The sequence below is a fragment of the Calypte anna genome, chromosome 1 (assembly GCF_003957555.1).
Source record: "Calypte anna isolate BGI_N300 chromosome 1, bCalAnn1_v1.p, whole genome shotgun sequence".
Lineage (NCBI taxonomy): Eukaryota > Metazoa > Chordata > Aves > Apodiformes > Trochilidae > Calypte > Calypte anna.
In genome coordinates, this window is record NC_044244.1 from 39,741,259 (window position 1) to 39,759,353 (window position 18,095).

The following is an 18,095-nucleotide window of genomic DNA, read 5'->3' on the forward strand; positions in this document are numbered from 1 at the left end:
GGTTTAATTATTCCAACAGAATTTATTATTCTGCTGCTTTTTTCCTTGCACTCACTGCTCACCCTCAGTGTCCACCCTTGATAACACAGCAGAGCCAATATTCAGTTTGACAGCTTTAGAACTGAGCCACATAGGTGCAGGCAAACCCAAAGCTGGAGGCAAGTCATTAAGGGTAGGTAGAATGCAGTTTGTCTCATTTGTTGGTCAGCATTTCAATGGATGAAGTAACAGTTACCTATCTGTGGGCTTTTGGAAGTCAACAAACACAAACCCCAGAGCCCTGGTACAATCTGTACAGCCTTGCCCTTCAAGGGGTGTGGGTAACAAATCTGCTGCCAGCACTCAGCGTGCCTGCCCTGCCTGCAGCCCTTCCTGCAGGGAGATGAGCTTGAGGCACTGCAATCACAACACAAATGCAAAATTAACTGAGCCCTTGGACACTAAACTTGAGTCCATAATAAACTTCCAGGCAATGGTCTGCTTTTCATTCATACATAATTAACATCCCAGCCTCCATGGGTATCAGCAACTTTAAAATCAAAAAGCATGTAATTTTGAGGAAAGTAGCATCCCTTACTTTTAACGTTAAAGTACTGAGCCAGTTTAAAAAAACAAAAAGGCACCACTTTCTACTTCAAATAGTGTTTGAAATTATATGTCAGCTCCCTTTACACTCGAGTGTTAAAAATGCAGTTCCTGTGACCTCAGTGTAGCTGAAATGTTATCCAAGGCCTTGGTTTTTGAGCTTTGGTCAAGAGGGGTAATAACTCCTAGAAATTTTTTCCTCTTTTTAGTTGAGGGGTTAAAAGGCCATAACCTGACTTGTGCAGTGATTGAGGACTAAAGGCAGCTGTGGGGGGCAGGTGAGATGTGCTGCATCTCATCAAATGCTGCTCCCTCTTTCTTCCCACCCATAGGATGCCACTATTGTGGACTTCCAGATCCCCTATGATGACTGTGTCATGCTGCTTTTTTTTTTTCTTTAAGGAATGGAATTTTTCCTGTGCCACAACAGCCAGAGGCAGGTTGGCATGTTCCTTCTGTGTCCCCAGAGCTGGTCAGCGTGACAGAACAGAGAGCAGTTCAAGTTTAATACTAACATCTAGCTCTTGGAGAGCTTCCAGAGCTGGAAGTGAAGCAGAAAAATAATTATTAGGGAAGTTTCCAGCAAATAAGATTTGAAAAAGATTAAATAACCAAACAAGGTCTGAAGAAAAATGAGATTGAAACTGAGAACAGAGTGATGTTCTGATCCACAACTTACTGCAACATGGTAATTTAAACACAGCTGAAAACCAAGTTATGGATTAATCCCTGTTCCCTCCTTTTGCAACAGAGAAACTTGTCCTAAAGCTGCAAACTTCTGCTTTACTTCATGTAATGCAAGTAAAGCATCATAGCTTTAGCACACAGGAAAAATAATTACTGACACACACATACACACACCCCCATTTGCTCATGTATTCTGGGTAATGGCCAGAGGCAATACAAAGATCTATAAAAATCCTGAAATTCGTGAAAAGAGCTATCTTCAGAAAAGTACAAGTAGCAAGACACCTACAACATTTACAACTCTACCTCAGCTAGGTTTCAGTTTTAGCCCAAGGGATTAGGGAAGAATACCTCAGAGGGACCATAGTGGAAGTGCAACACTTTGCTTCTGACTCCTCACAAGTCAGGGGGTGGCAGCTGTGGCTGTGGTCCAAGACAAAACAGTCTTCCAGTTGTCTGCTTGTACTATTGCACATGGTTAGCTTGTTGCTACAGTAAGAACAGAACTGACAGTTCTTCTCTAACACTACTAACACTACACAAGCAAGTTTTAAGAATCTGGAGATGCAGTCTCTGAGTCCCAGAAGCACGGGAGTCTGTAAGAACTGGAACACAGTACAATACAGAGTGTCACTGGTGTTGGGGTACAGTGCTGTCACTGACAGTTTGAAAAATCAGTCCCACCAGAATATGACAGACCAATTAAACTTAAAAATCTGGTGTCCAGAAACAGTTTCAACAGTTAAACTTTAACACCCTCCCTTCACAACCCAGGAGGTTGTTGGATTGTACCACAGTCTGTGAGAAAGCTCTGGTACCATTCTTTTTGTTCTCTGATTTCCTTCCATTCGGTCAAATTGACTGGTGTTAAAAACAGACACTTTAAATCCATGTGCTTTGTCCAGAAGAGGTCCTGCATTTAGATGTTGCAAAATGAGGGAGCACAGTCCAACACTTGTGTTCTAGTAAAGCTTTATTAGCTAGTTTAGCTTTTCCTCACAGAATTTTTCCAGAATTCCTATAACAGTTCTTACTAGAGTAAAGAGTTAAGTGTTCAAGTGTAGTTATAGAAGAAAAAAGAGCAGCAGCAGTTTGGCAATAATTCCTCAGATCATTGACTGCAACTTATTTAAGCCTCCTTTTTCTCCAGCAAGATTTTGTGCAACTCATCTGCATCTTCACTTGTTTTCACCCTTATTAACATGGTGACAGGAACAGCTGGATTCTTCTCATCAATTGGTGGATTAGGAACACAAACTATAAGAACATTGTTTTTTCCAGTTCTTGTACATGGCATCTTGGGTGGAATTAGAACATTCAGCAGTATGTTTCCTGCATATGAGGATGGAAAAAAAATTACAGTTAGTAATTTTTCAGATTTTACAGCAATACAGATGTTAGTACACTTCCTAAATAGGATTTAAGTTTGTGTTTGGAAGGAAGGCAATTAAAAAATGTCATATACTTATCTTATTCTTCCCTAAGCCATCTGCTCATGGCCACTGTTCTGACAGATTTCTTTTCTCATTAGGAATGAGGAAATCTCTGAAAATAATGTGTCCTCCTTTTTTAAAGGGGGAGGAGTCTGAGGAATTTCAAATTATAAGAGGGACACACAGGAAAAAGGGAAGGAAACAAGGGAGAGGCAGCAAATGAGGACTCCAGTCACAGTGCTTAGTTTATGCTTATGCAAGTTACTCATTCTGACCATCAAGCACAGCTCATCAGCAGAAGCAGAGAGTTAGCTTTAACACATCCAGACACTGTTAATCTAAAACTGGCCAAACTGAAGTAGAATAAAGCACTACGTATCCTCAAATCATACAGCACATCTGATGTGGTCTACCACTGTTTTTTAATAACAGCTCTATGTCAACTTGTTAAATTATGTAGTGAGTTTGACAGCTTCAGTATTAGTGGTCTATTAAAGCAGTTGCAAACAAACTCAAATCTGCTTCCACAGAAGATGCACACGTTTTGTAAACCTGGTAAATAGTTCAGAACACGGAAGTAGTATTTAGGGAAAACTCAGTCTCCGCCTTCCTTTCCAGTTCAGTTTTTCAACACAGTGAGATTTTAGGAAAGGACTACAGCACTGGGTGAAGACAGCAAAAAGGAAAGTGTGCATCACTATGACTGCAGCAGCTTCTAGAAACCAATGCTTGGAAATACCAAGCTGAAATGTCTTAATTGTGTGAGATGGAGAAAAAAAAAAAAGATTTCCCAAAGCATCGCCTCAGATGAAGGTAGAGGGAATGTGAATCAACATCATGAAAATTAGCATTAACTGAGTGAAAAATCAAGATGGGGTAAAGAGTGGGTCACTTGGAGAAATCAGGTTTTCATCTGCTCTATTCAACATACTCAAATCCTCAACAAAATGCTGAAAGCACTGACAACTCTGCCATACATCTGCCTTCAGTTTTATTGCCAAGAACTGCTTTTGTCTTCACTAAAGTAAGTTGATGATTTAGAAGTATCTAATGCAGGAGTTCCAGCCAGCCTTGCCAGGTCTGTCCCTAATGGGCCTGCAGCGTGGGGGGAGATTTATCAGTGGCCTACAGTGCAGGTCTTCTACTAGCATAATACTGACTCTGTTCTACAGAAGTTTTCAACTCCATGTGTAAGTTTGCTGAAATTAAGTATTAAAGGGTAGCACAGAGTCTCAACAATGCATATCAAAACACTGATGTGTAGTTTGAACATGTAACCACTTTTCAGCCAGAACACTGCACCTTAAAAACTTTAGTATGTCAAGATCCCTTAACTTCTAAAAGGAAAGAAATTGTTGGGGGGGAGGAGGGGTGTTTCTCTTTAATTAGCTATATGTATTAATGTTCATCTCCAAAGATATTCTGAGGAACTATCACACTGCAGGTTACTCTAATCCTACAATTTGTGATCCAGCTGAAGTTAGGTAAAACACAGTTAAACAGCTGGACTTCAGCATGGATTTTAAGAGCAATGCACACAGCAAAATCCTGCATGCCTGATATACCTCACATTCCCCTTTACCCCCAGGTACAATGGGTGTCTGCCCACAAGGCCAACTAGTTACACATTCAAGATGAACTGTTTGTTCCTCTTCATCACACATGATACAAGGATACTTCACTGTGGATCTTAAGCTGTGCTTCAAAGCCACTCAACAAGTCAGGAATGGAGAAAAGGTATTAAAACACAGGGGGTGGGGTGAGGAATACCCAAATATACACTATGATCTTTTACTTCCTTGCACTGCTTCATGTACTCTAATAATCATTAGTGGCAGCCAATGCTTGTTCAATACTTGAAATTATTTTTTTTAAAAGTAGAAACGTTTTCACTAACTGTGTCTGTTATGAGGTGCAAGGAAAAAAAAAATAAAAGAAATCCTAATGCTTAGCAGGGAATTTCACATCAAGACTTGCTAGCAGAAGACATTTACTTACCTAAATTGGTATCTGCTCGAACTAGGAGCTGAGTTTTTTCATTTCCTGCTGGTTTTAAGTGTAATGTTCCTACACCTTTTTCTTTATATTCGTTATCCTTTTTGTAGAACAATTTGCACCTGTTTAAAAAGCCACCAAACTTGTTTGTACAGATATGGAGAGATTAAATACAAATGCATTTCCTTGCATTAAGCCAGTAGTTTAATAATCAGGAGTTAACAGGCTGTAACATAAATGTTTATTCTTCTTTATCTTATGTTCTAAAACACACTTTCCAGATCAGAAAGTTAGTTCTTTCAGTATTGCAATGACAATTCTATTACTTTCAGTGAAAAGTAAAAATCACAGCAACTTGTACTCAGGGTCTATACAACTAAAAGCTACTGTTTAAAAACACCAATAACACAACCTTAAGAATGAACCTTAAGAACTTGCTGTATCATTTTGAAGTTAATAGGACTGTCAAGTAAAATTTAAAAGCTTTTAAGTGACTTTCTAATAAACCTAATTCCATTCTTCGTTAATTACCATGTACCTTCTCTCAGATAAAGCAAATGACTTTTTGTAGGATAAATTCTGTGCTAAGTGTTAATTAGAGTTAGTATTAATTGCAGACATGCAATTACTTGGACTACTGACCATGCTTTGAAAAACTGCTCCTAGTAGAGGTAGTCTGATTTTGAACTTCAAGGTGCAACTTATTCAATCATTCATTCAACTATCAGCATTTTCCTTTGATGAGTCTTATTTCAGAATATGCAAATAGCTGAGCACCTGACTGATTTTTTTCAGAAGTACAGTACATTACTTCTGTGGCACAAGCCCCTACAATTTAAATTTACAAAACACAATGAAGGCAGCATGTATGTAATTAACTTTTCTAAAAGTGAAACATCATACTTTATATGTTTTCCTAACAAGCCTTATTAACTAGGAAGCCAAGAATGCATACATCATTAATTATGCACTGCAGCGGTGAAGAATAGCAATATGCAGGTATAAATTTTATTTTCAAAGTTCTGATTCTATTCCCTATTTCAAGTTAAAGTCACTTACTTCTTTGAGTAGAAAGCATCATCTTCTTTTATTTCATTAACAATTACTTTTGGTGGCTCTTCTTCCTCCTCTTCTCCTCCTTTAAATAAAAGGTTTTAACACATTCTGTATGTTAATGTTGTAAGTATATGATCTGGAAGGTGTTTTTGGCATTGTGTTGGAACTAGCTTATGCATGGTGCCTTTGGCATATGCATGTCAATTACTCCCAAAATATGTTGAAATTAGATTGGGTTCTGAAGCAGCTTCAGCTACAGAAAAAAGTCTTCACTCAGCCATATCCCCTCAAGCAACTTTATGTTCATCTTCAATTTAAATGGTATGAAAATACCCAACCCCCACCAAACAAAGCCAAAAAGTATAAAGCTTAACAGGTCAAACTTGTGTCAAAACCTTTTGTCAAGAGGGAAACAGTTTTAACGTTTCAAAGAAGTCTCCACAAATACATTCAGCTAAAGCATAATAAATACTTCCACCAGCAAAATTTGGGACAAGGGTAACCAACAGCAGTCAAGACAACCAAGAGATACTGGTAGTTTTATGCCTTTCCAATCTCTCATCTGCTAGAATTCCTGCTGTCTTACTGTATCCAGCTTAGCTTGACAGCAGAGTAAAACTATCAGGTAGGATGCAACTTTACTGGCCTTACAGTCTAGTGTATGAAATTGTTCCATATCTCACCCATTTAAGGGACCTCTTAATAAACCTACTGGGAAATAGCAGCAGGGCTGAGATTTCCTACAGGCTCAAAGATGAACATACCAGTTGATTTAAATCTCATCTCCCCATGTCTTGTAGTCAGCTTAATAACTATGTTCAATTACAGAGAGTATAAATCTGACAGAAATAAAGGTTTTGGTAACCAAATGCTTCTAGTGTTACTTAAGCAGTATGTAAGACAGATATTTTCAAATTAGTGGTACAGTTTTGCAGCTCTTCAATTCAAGAACAATTATTATCTATTTCAGCTTAGTATTATCTCATCTTTGCAGTATTCTTAAGTCATATACATTAAAATCACTGTTTTGAAAAGAATTTACCTTTGTCATCGTTATTGCCACTTTCTGTCTGAGCTTCCAATGCACTGGTGGACACTGCAGTGACAGACTTAGCCTGATTTGCATCTTTCCCAAACAAGCCAGGAGAAAATGAGAAACTACTAAGAGTTCCTGAACCAAGAGAACCCAAAACAGAACTGTCAACACTCTTGCCAAAATTAAATGAGGCAGATGATGTAGCTCCTAGGGAGGGGTCTTTTTTATCTGGTGCAGCTTCAGGTTTTTTGTCCGAGGTATCCTCAGTTTTGCTGTTAAACAAAAATGTTGATCCTTGCTGTAACTTTGAATTCCCAAATGCAGAAACAGCCTGAGATCCAGGTGTCTTGTTGCTTTCACTTTCAGAGCCAGTATCAGTACTGCTTCCATGCTGCTGTTCAATATTTGCTAAATACTTCTCATAGTCTCTGAAGATGGGTGTCAGATCACACAGAGGGTTTGTGTTCACATGCTTAACTATCCAGTCACGCACTGAGCAGTTTAAAGATGCTAACTGTTTGTGGTAAACACCAGAGCTACAAACTTTACTCTGAGCACAGACAGATGAGGATGGTTGACTGCCACCATTAGCTTTTGGGCTTGCAGCCTTTTTCTCAGTAAATGCAGCAGTAGCAGGACCATTTGACACTGTGGATCCTATTAGAAGGAAAACGTGATTTAGAACATCTTTCCAGGAAGGAAAAAATTCATTAAAAAATAAACTGTATCCTCAGTATTTCTTAATCAAATTATTCCTTCTTGCTCAGTTAGGTACCATGTCTTTTATTATAACACTGTATACCAGTATACTAAATGCACGATGCTGTGAAACAGATCTAAGCCCCTCAAGTATAGACAAGTAAGTTAGTACATGGAGCACACAGCTCCAGGTATTAAAAAAAAAAATAATCCAAAGAAATCTTACAAAAGGCCATTAAAAAATTTTAAAATTAAAAGTTTTGTATTTCACCAAAACCTCTCAAAATATTAATTCAAGCTTTACCAAGCTGTAATGTTTATTAAAACAAAATACTCAGTTATGTCTTGTTACCTGTACTTTAAAAAACTCTGAACATGCTAGCCCATGATAGTGCACTTCTTAAAATGGTTTCCCTATAAGCCCCCTAATAAGCTAATTAAGAAAATTCTTATTAAAGATACAGGTTTCTCCCAATTTAGTTAAGCTCACTGAAATCTAAATTACTCCAATCTCCAAACTCCAGCATTTGTATTCCATGGCATGCTGACCCTCAGACATTGTGGCATGGTTAACATAAAACTAATATTCTTTGGGGACTACCACAACATGAGACTACAGTTAGATTTGGCAAAATATTTCAAATGTCTTAAAATGTGGGTATAAATGTGAGATTGTAGTAAGGCTGTTTGCAATGTAAGATGTACAAGGAAAAAGGTTAAGACTTCAGGTATGCAGCATATATTTACTAAGAACTGCAAAACAGAGAAACAAGACCTTCAAAAAATAAAATCACACAGAGAAACGGCAGTCCTGCTAAATGGACATTTTCCATTAGGGTTTTTTTAATTATTATTAAATTTGGATAATTGGGACAATCATTTAACTGCAATATGTTAATAGTTGTATTATGATATTCAGCTCTTTTATGACTATTATGCCAATGTCTTCCATTCCCATTTGTGCCTATAAAGCTTTCCCCTCCAGCATTAGATCACACAGGAATTTACTGTATGCATTTGATAACTGAACCCTTCAGCAGTCTAAAATCTTTTTAAGAAATCTTATGAAGTCTTAAAACCTTAGAAGAAAACTACAGGGTTGTTTGAATTTGGTTTTTTCACTATTAAGCCCACAGATTTTGTATCTGAATTTGTTGATAAATATGTATGCTCATTTAAAACTTACCAAATGCTGATTGTGTTTCAGAGGTGGTCTTTAAACTGCTGAAAGGAGTGCTTGAGACACTACTGCTTCCATTAGACAGCCCTTCTAAAGGCTTTATTCCTGCACCATTACCAAATCCACTGAAGCCACCTCCTCCTTTCCCAGAAGGCAATATAAAGCCTTTAAACCCTTTAAAAGCACCTCCACTTTCAGACTGGGGGAAGAAAGGGGAAAAAAAAAAAAAAAGACAATCAGTTACATGTCCTCCACAAAAATCCTATGCCCACGTAATATTCCATTTATTTTACAGTGGTTCAGTGTGTGATTTCATGCATTATTCTTAAGTCAACTATGTAACAAATTTAATAGCTTCCTTATGACACACAGTGCTACTATTTTTAAAAGCCTCAGATGTTTGGTATGAAAATAGACTAGATCTAGGAAGTGGATATGGAAGAGTTGCTCAGAGCAGCAGAGGTGCTTGACTACCTCTTCAGAAATTCCTAGCATCTTGTTTTCTTTTAATAATTACATAGCAATACGTAATTGCAGGCTTATTTTCAGCAACATTTAGTATTTACAACTCTAATTAAACTTCAGCCATCAAAACAGCAGACTTTGCAGTTACCTATATATATTTTAAGACGTAAAAAAGTATTCCAACATGGTTGATGGGAGAGATAAAGACAGACTGCACTAGATAACAAAATACATCCTTCTCATTACCTAGATAAAACTGCTAACTTTAAAATCATATCATGTTATCATATAGTTTCTTCCATGTTTGTAAAAGATACAGTGTGATTAACACACAGGCACACCACCACTTCTAGGTACTACACCTAATGTCTTTTGAGGTAATGAGCACTTATTACTGGAAGGGGACTTTAAATGTATCTGGAAAGCCATCAGAGGAAAAGAGAATTTAATGAAACTTCAGTTTCATCCACTTTTGCCACTGAAGAAATAGGAAAAATTACCAATTTTAGGTTCTGTTACAACCTGGTGGAAAAGGGCTCCTTTTCTTTCTCTTTCTGCTTTACCTTTTGCTGTGTAGCACTCTCATTTCTAGGTAGCTATTTTTATTCTCTCTTTGATCTGTCCTACCTACCCTTTTCTCTGGACACTCAAGTTAAACTACAGTCTTTTTCTTTATAACGTTCTGCTTGCTTCATCTATGGACATCAATATATTCCACATTTTTCTTTTGTTAAGTATTTTACAGGTTTCTTACACAGCCTTAGCTACTCTGCCATTGCTTTTGCAGACTTTGTCCAGCCTATCCTAGCTCTTCTTTAAGCTTTGTTCTCTTCACAGCTGGCTCCCAGCCTCCTGAGTATTTCTTCTGCAATCATCTGGTCCCCTTTCTCAGACATTATTCCTATTCCATTTGCTCCAAAATCTCTCCCAATCCATTGTGGATTATTTCTTGCATCACCTTTTCCCAGTTAATTTTCCTTTAGTTAAATGCATCCTCTACCACATTTGTGGCTAAAACTACTATAGGCCAAAGTGGGATTAGACAGATTCTTCATTTATATTTCATTTACATTCCCTGGACAGCAAGAGGGAGACCAAAAGGACAGCAAAAACTATCCAGCCCATAATAGTGTCTAATCTGTTCAATCTAACATCAATGTAATAGGTAAAGTTTCTGTCCAGTTTATAACATGGGGCATGCACTGCTGAAAGAATATTTCATATATATACATATATATATATGGCAAAGCAAGTATCAGGGATTTCTGAAAGGACTAGAATTTGATTGAACTGGGTTAATGCTTTTACCAGGACAACAGCCAACTAACTTTCAATTTGTTACTGGCCCTAAAACACTTAATGCAGAAAAAAAAAAATGCCTGAAATAAAAGCAACAGCATTCTTAATAAAGACATCTTTTTCATTCTCAGAACAGCTTAATATTTTAGCTTTTCGTTAGTGTCTGCCTGAGACATTCCCCAACCCTCCACTACAAAAACATAGTAACTTTTAATTTCTTTTGATTATACAGTTAGATTTGGCAAAATCAGCTCTCTGGAATTGATCTAGTCTTTTGATTGCTTTGATTTAGTAACATCTATCTCTGCAAAGCATGAAACTGGAGTAGTCCACTGAATGCTATTTACATCTTTAGAAGATGTGTCTGAAACTCTTGCATTTATACTTCAAATGTACACATCTCCCTTCACCCAGTCAAAAGTTGTGTTGTCAAAAGAAAAGTGTAAACAGTCAAAAAAATTCCTGGTTTTGCTGCCAGGTGGACTTGTGTAGTTGATGGGGGAAGGAGGAGGCATCAGACCTTAGTTATCCTGACCTAATCTCAAACCAAAGACACCACCAGCCTCAAGATAAGAAAAGGAATGACTAACCCATCATTTTTCTTCTCTGTAGTTTTTTCTTTCTCATTATTTTGTTATTAAAAAATGAGAATTACCACCTAGCACCCTTTTCTGCCAAGGACTGGAATAAAACAAAGGATCTTGACTCTGTGTGATGATTGTTTTTTGCACACTGAGTGAAGAGCCCTGTTTTGGGACACCACTGTTATTACCTGTTGTTCATTCTAGCTTTATTCTTGCTATGGAGCAGTGAGTGAAAATTAATTTGCATGTATGAGGTGGACTAGTTACACGTACCTTCTAAATGATAGCTTTATATATACTACTATTACAAGCTCAAATAAGTAAAAACATGGATGTCATATTTTCAGCTGAGTAAAACTACATTAATCCTTACTGATCCCATTACCTCTGATCCAACATTTCGGCGCTTTGCTTTTTTAATAGCTCTGTTCTTCAGGACTTCTTCACTTGCTACAGAGAAGGTTCCCACCTTGAAGAAGAAGTTATAGAATCATTAGTGAAATTCTCAGAATATGCAGACATCATAGTCTGAGGGGATGGCTGGGATCAGTTTTTGAACACAATTATAACACTTCTCTCTAACCAGTAAGTACCAAAAAAAAAAAAAAAAAATCCATCACAGAAAAAAATATAGTCCTGTTATTATCTAGCCAGCTACTTGTATAATTAGTTGATACTTTCAAAACTTCTTGTTCTGCATTACACTTCCCTGTGTGCAGTCCTAATTTTATTATGCCAAAAATTCAACTATTTTTCAGTTTATTTATTTTTTTAACAAAGACATAATATATACTTGCTGAAGGTAATCTGTCAGTATTGCACTGTTACAAACAATCTTCAGTTTAAAGAAGGTAAATTGAGATGTAGGGTCAATCTCCTGCAGTCTGCTGTAGGTCAAGTATTAGCAAAAGCAGCTAATGCCTAATTACTACCCCACAATAAAGGAGGAAGTTAAACTTTCTTATATTCAAATTATTCTAATTGTACTAGCAGCATAATCATATTTTATAGGCCTAAGCATGAAATATTTTAGTAGCACAGAATCTGCCAGTTTAAAGATAACACTCAAACAGTAAATAAGTGAGACAGTAAACATGAAAGCCTTTTTACAATCAGATAAAATGTATCATTTGACTGCTTAATTCTTCTGGCTGCATAGAGACATTCAGCTAAGCACTCCTCATTTCTGAACTTAACTATTATTGACCTTTAAACCTGCCATGAGACATGAAAAAAATTTATCTACTGTGTTATGTCAATGAAGGCTAGAGCCAACTATCTCAATAAATCAAAACAGCTCTTCTTGTGAGCTCAATGAATACCATCACACATTTGAAGAATTAAAAAGCATTATGCATTTCAACAAGCCTGGGGTTCCCTTTAGAAATGTAAAGTTCTTTTCCCCTAAGTTGTTGATGTCATTTTAACTGTTAAAAGCTGCTTTGCCATATGGTCTGCCTGTAGTGGAAGGGAAATCTAATGTGTATTTTACCTCCTCAGCTTCATCCTCCTGATCCCAGTTTCTGTCAGTCAATTCCTTCTCTGCAATTCTCTTTGCCATTTTTCCACACTTGTGGAAAAAAACCACACCTGTGTGGAAAAAAAAAACACACAACATAGAATCAACTACACAGAAATTAAAATCTAAGCAACAATTATCTTCAGTTTGCATCACAGCAAGTAATGGGAATCAGAGTTCATATAGAAGGTGGTAACATTGGAATGATGCTTGAAAACCGAGTCTTTTTGATACCTGTTGTTGCAACAACAACCAACAGCACATGAGATCAAAGTTGTGGTGATCCAGCCCTATTTGATAGTAAATTTAAGCAACAATAGAAGCATACAGTTAAATTACAGGATGAGTTTTCTTTAGCAGCATTACTGCTAGAGAAATTCATGTCAGTCCCATAACCCAGTACATCTGGTTGACACTTCTTCTGACAGGCTGCAAGAAAAATCCAAAATAGGGAAAAAAGATCAGTTGAAAACATTCCATATTCCACTCCATCTTGCTTCAGGATACCCACGTCCCTTCATCAGGTCAGGTTTTTTATCACCCAATGACCACTCCCCACCCTGGAAGGTCAATCAGGAAAAAGAGACCTATGGGTTTAAATGGAAACAGATTTGATAAAATAGTGCTAAAAGCTAATACCAACACTGCTATAAAATACACAAAACTCAGAATACTCATCAAACACTGCAAGCACCACAGCTCCAGTGAAAGCTCAATATTCACATCAAACAGGCCTCAGGAGTGAAAGAGAGGCAAAAGCCTCCAGGGATGGAGACCACTGAGGAAAGAGAGACATCCCCAGCAAGCTTTCCAGTTTGTAGTGAGCATGACATGGGGATGGAATAATCCTGTTTGCCAGCTTGGGTCTGCTGCCCTGGCTTCCTCTCCTCCTAGTTTTAGCACCTGGATAACTGGAAGCTCCCAAGGACCTTGATCACTATGGAAACCCAGATACTAGGGCTGACCACAAACTAAAACAAAACTTGCAATCAACTTTGTTCCTACCAGATTGGGTGCTGCAGTCTTCTCAAAAATACAGTTTCCCTGACCAGAAAATTGCTGTTACTATCCTAGCAAAACCAGGACACCACGTTAGCAGCAAGTCTTGAATGTAAATTTCTTTATAGCATCTAAAACAAATACTGATGAGAACCAATGGCAGCAAATGGAGAGAAAGCTTGCTTTGGGTAAGAATGAATACAGTGGCTCTCCTGCAAAACCCGGGATAGACAAAATATTACTAATTAGGAATTTTAAAAACACTATTACAAATAAATCAAATTATTTTCACTCCAAAGGCCACAGAGCATTTAATGGATTTTAGAGCAATTAATGTAAGCAGCTCATCAACATCTTGCTAGTTATCTCTGCAGTAAGAGAAAAGCAACTTTGGAGAAGGAATGTCTGTAATAGTTTTAACTGAAGTATAACTTCAGCTGCATACAAAACCAAAAAGTGAGTCCAATTATGTTACTTTGTATCCAAGAGACTTGGCAAGCCAACCACATTATTCAAATTTTAAATGAAAAACAAAAAGTTTTTACCAACTATGATTCTATGAGCTGACACTAAATATAAAGACTTTTTAAGGAGAAGATGAAGTTTTGTAGCAATTTAAATCTCAAGTTCGAGCAAGAATTGAACCTCTTCAAAAAAACCTCTTAAGGTTTGTGATTCAGACCTGGCCAGATAAAAAGGATTCCACAAATAACTGAATTTCTGGGACAAAAATGATAACAATACATGGTTACAGAACATCTTGTTTAGCTGATGAAATATTTTAAAGCATAACGGAAAATCCAGCTGTACAACAGTCTTGTAGAGATCACTCATCAAAAGCCATGAATTTTGGCCTGACACACTGCACACTTCAATAAGGTCAAGTTATTAAAATCTTTTGGAAGTACAGTGTCAAAAGACTGCTCCGTGAAAATGCTTTGTAATAGCATAAACCACACCATCCTGAAAGAAGAGGTACCACCATGCCCTCCATGACTCACATCAGACTGGGGAACTATTAAAATCTGACACATTGAGGAAAAAAATAAAATACTTATTTAGAAGTCATATTGGCTGCCCTGTCTGGTTTCCCACAAAGGGTGTGAAAACACAACCAGAGAAAGGTAAGACTGCATGCATCTCTTTGGCAGCAGCCACGGTTCAAAGGCTAGTTAAGACCTAGAATAAGACCTAGAATTACACCATCAGATTCTCTGGGAGATCAAATTACCATTTTGAACCCAGCCACAAGCATGACATTAACTAGAAAGCCTGTTCTCCACTAAGAGGAGTCAATCTGTTGGCTGGGCCTCTAGGTTCTGTGCACCTACCTGTGTTTACATGAGCTCTATACATCAGTACTGAAAACAGGAATAAACAAGAGAATCTGACATACGTGAAGACAGCAGCAAGAGAAAACCCTAGATGCTTTTTACCACCTGTGAAATAAGAGGGAACAAAAACCCCACCTCTATCCGATATTGACAACCTTCAAGAAGTTTCTGAATGGTCTGAACAGGTTGAGATGAGAGTATACTGAGAAACAGCTCTCTTTATTTAAAAAAAAAAATCCAAAATACAGGTGTTTTGTTGAACTACTAAAATCCACCCAGTAACTAGAACATCTGCCCTATTTAATGCAGCGTTTCCGGAACAAGACAATTTCACATTTGCGTTCACCCGTATCACCTATATCTACCACAAGGGCTACGGTATCTGCGCTACCGGAACCGGAGCGCCCGCCCCACGACGAGGCATCTCAGGAAGTCGCTGCTCTCTCATCACGCTCGCCACAAGGGAGGACGCGCGGGGTACGGTGGAGCCCCCGAGCGCTAAGGGGACCTCCCAACCCCAGCAGTGCCCTGGAGCAGGAGGTGACGGAGGTGCCTCCGGGTGCGCAGAGGCGGGGGAAGCCCGGCGGCCGCGGCTCTCCGTTCCTGGGGAGACCTCCGGTGCCGGCGGAGGCTCTGCCGCTTTACCCTACAGCGTGCCGCCGGCTCCCTTTCCAAAGGCCTCACTGCGGTTCCTCAAACATCACGAATTCCTCCCTCCCTCCCTGACTCCGCTATTTTCAAAGCGGATGGATGGCTTTCCGTCCCCCCGCCCCACTGCCGTTCGCTAAACCGCTGCCATGCCCCCCCCCCCCTCCCCGCAAAGGGCGAACCAGGCCCCGCCGCGGCGCCGGGCTCTGAGGGTGAATTCCCCTCCCTGCTCGGCATTCCCCTGGCTTCCAGCCCTCCTGCTTGAGGCCGGCGAGTGTCACCTGCAGCCGGACTACCCCTTCTCCTCCTTCACCTGATCCCCACACGCTTTCCGGAGGGAAGCCGGTGCCAGCAGCGGGCCCGGGCCCGTGCCCGGGCGGGGAGGGCCGCGGGGAGACACCCGCCCGAGCTGGGACGCACGCGTAACCGGGAGCCCCAGGGGAAAGCACAAATCGGCCGGGAAAGCGAACGATCTCCCTTCGGAGACGCCAGCACCTCCAGCCGCCCACCCTACGCACACCGCCGGGGCCGACCGCCAAGCCTCGGCCCTCCCCCACAACGCCGTGACCCGTCCGCCCCGTGCAGGTAAAAGGCACCAGGACGGGCGATCGCGGGAAGGGCGGCGAGGGAAAGGAGAGAGGAACAGAGAGCTGGTACTCACCCCCACGGGACCTCCCCTCACGGGAGTGGAGTGGCGGGACCGGTCGGCTGACTCTTCCCGGCGGCGCGGGGCTACGGGGCCGGCTCTGAGGCTGCAGCGGGCAGGAGGCGGAGTCTGTTCCCAGGCTGCCCGGGCCAGGAGCCCGCTCACCATCCCCCTGCCGGGCCCTCCGCCCCTTCGGCTAACCGGTACCGCGTAACCCGGCGTCAGGCCGCCGACATCACCTGCCTCCTGACAGAGGGGTAAAGAATTATTTAAAAATCAGAAAATAAAAAATAAATTAAAAAAAAAAAAAAAAAAAAAAAAAAAAAAAAAAAAAAAGGCGCTCCGGCCCCGCGCATGCGCGCCCCCGCCCCCCCCCCCCTTCCCCGTCCCGCGGCCGCCGCCGCTGCTGGGGCGGGAGGGGAAGGGGCGGAACCGGGGAGGCGGGTGCTGGGCGGCGGGTCACGTGCCCGCCGCCGCCCAATGGGAGGCCCCGCCTCGCCAACGGCCGGCAGGGACGCGCGTGCTGCCCGCGGCTGGCTGGGATCTCGCGCCGGCTGTTCGAATTTCCCTCACGTGGCCGGGGCCTCATTCACCCCCCCCACACACCCAAACCCCATCCCGGGCTGACCGGACCGGACCGGACCTGGCCTGAGGCCGGAGTTGTGGCCACCGTGACCACCGGCCGGCAGCCGTTCTCCTTAAGCGAGGCGGCGTACGTTAGTGGAAGGGTGTCCGACCCAGTCGTAGCTGTACCCAGCTCTTTCACCCGCCCGGCTGGGCCCAGCTGCCGCTGAGTCACGGGGCAGGGCCGGTTCCGGCCTGGCTTAGGGCGGGAGAGGCGGGTGTTCGCCCGGTGCTGCGCCTGACTGGCCTGTAAAGCTTTGGCTTGTGTGCTGGCTCGCTCCTGGCCTTTCCCACATGCCCTGCCCTTCCCTTAATGCCCCTGCGTGGAGCTAAGTCGACGGTGAAGTTCCCGGAGAGAAGGTAACGGGCTCAGCTGTAGTTAGAGGTTGGAAACAGCGATTCCCAAACGTCTCTGTGTACAGCAGCTCTGTGCTGCCTTAAAACACCGACCTGGAAAAGTTGAGGTAATCCGAGTAAACCAAGTAGCTGCAGTTCTCCTGCCCTGTTGTAGGGAACACTGAGACTCAACTGAATTAAGCTTGCAAGCCGAAACACCTTGACCTGACATTAAAAAAAAAAAAAGCTCTTCTAAAACGTAAATTTACTAAATGGTGGGAAAAACATCTAAATGCCAGATGATGAGGCCATGATTTCTAAGATAGCTGGGCCCCAAGACTCCTGAGACATAGAACCACTCCCCACCGAGCTGTGTTCCTGGTTTTAACCTTCGAACAATATGTTTTTGCTATGTTTTTCTTACTTGTAAAATCTATAAACGTTTTGAACGGTTTTCAGGAAATAATCTGGAAAACTTTTCACCTCCCTTAGGGTTTCTGATAAACATTTAAAATATCACGGAATAATGATGTGATAAACCAGGGTTAATGCCTTGAATTTAAAATTAAACGTTTCCTAAGTATTGCTCACTGTCAGTACTGTCAATACAGGACTGTGTCATTATTTTTTTTTAACTGCCACTCAGCTTGTACCCAAAGCAGGTCTGTTGCCAGTCCATGCACAGAGTTGAGATCTTTTGCTTTGATACCCAGTTCTGCACAGAAAGGAGAACAGAGGGGTATTCCACAATGCAAGATCAATTTCCCAAAACGCCAGTGCTAGTTTTATACACAAAATCGTGAGAAAGAACTTTCTTAACATTATTTGCACCCATGATTGGTTAACTAATACCTTGCTCCCACTTCAAGTGGCAATGCTCAACAATTTCACTGCCCGTGCTCAAAGAGTAAGGGGCTCTTTGTTAGTAGGAGTCCTCAACCTATGTAGGGACATAGTCCTCTACCCTATG

General features: G+C 40.9%; 1 protein-coding gene and 1 long non-coding RNA gene across 5 annotated transcripts in view; one reads left to right on the plus strand and one right to left on the minus strand.

Moving 5' to 3' along the window:
- On the minus strand, positions 1-16,829 carry NUP50 (nucleoporin 50). Of its 3 annotated transcripts, none has more exons than XM_030448855.1 (9): positions 16,809-16,829; positions 16,181-16,411; positions 12,512-12,609; positions 11,405-11,488; positions 8,678-8,870; positions 6,799-7,449; positions 5,760-5,838; positions 4,704-4,822; positions 1-2,604 (listed from the first exon to the last, which is right to left on the minus strand). In XM_030448855.1, exons 3-9 carry the CDS (start codon positions 12,578-12,580, stop codon positions 2,402-2,404), a joined length of 1,398 nt encoding a protein of 465 aa, XP_030304715.1. In that variant the 5' UTR covers positions 12,581-12,609; positions 16,181-16,411; positions 16,809-16,829; the 3' UTR covers positions 1-2,401. The 3 variants fall into 3 exon arrangements, 2 of the variants coding, with proteins under 2 accessions (XP_030304715.1, XP_030304724.1); XR_003987453.1 differs by lacking the exon at positions 16,809-16,829 and adding an exon at positions 3,258-3,367 and having other exon boundaries at positions 2,520-2,604; positions 16,181-16,259; XM_030448864.1 differs by lacking the exon at positions 16,809-16,829 and having other exon boundaries at positions 12,512-12,590; positions 16,181-16,263.
- Positions 16,787-18,095, plus strand: part of LOC115598188 — a 26,086-nt gene continuing 24,777 nt past the window's right edge. The window contains exon 1 of one of the 2 annotated variants that reach the window (XR_003987454.1): positions 16,787-17,253. This is a non-coding gene — a long non-coding RNA (uncharacterized LOC115598188). The remainder of the gene's footprint in view (positions 17,254-18,095) is intronic. The other variant, XR_003987455.1, reaches the window with a different exon arrangement.

Bases quoted from the DNA above. Each gene is read 5' to 3' on its own strand.
- NUP50 (XM_030448855.1), bottom strand. From the start codon at position 12,580: ATGGCAAAGAGAATTGCAGAGAAGGAATTGACTGACAGAAACTGGGAT. The intron at 5,839-6,798 runs GTAAATTCTTTT...TTTTATTTAAAG, and splicing joins TGGCAATAACGATGACAAAG to GAGGAGAAGAGGAGGAAGAA. The intron at 4,823-5,759 runs GTAAGTGACTTT...CTTTTTAAACAG, and splicing joins GATGCTTTCTACTCAAAGAA to GTGCAAATTGTTCTACAAAA.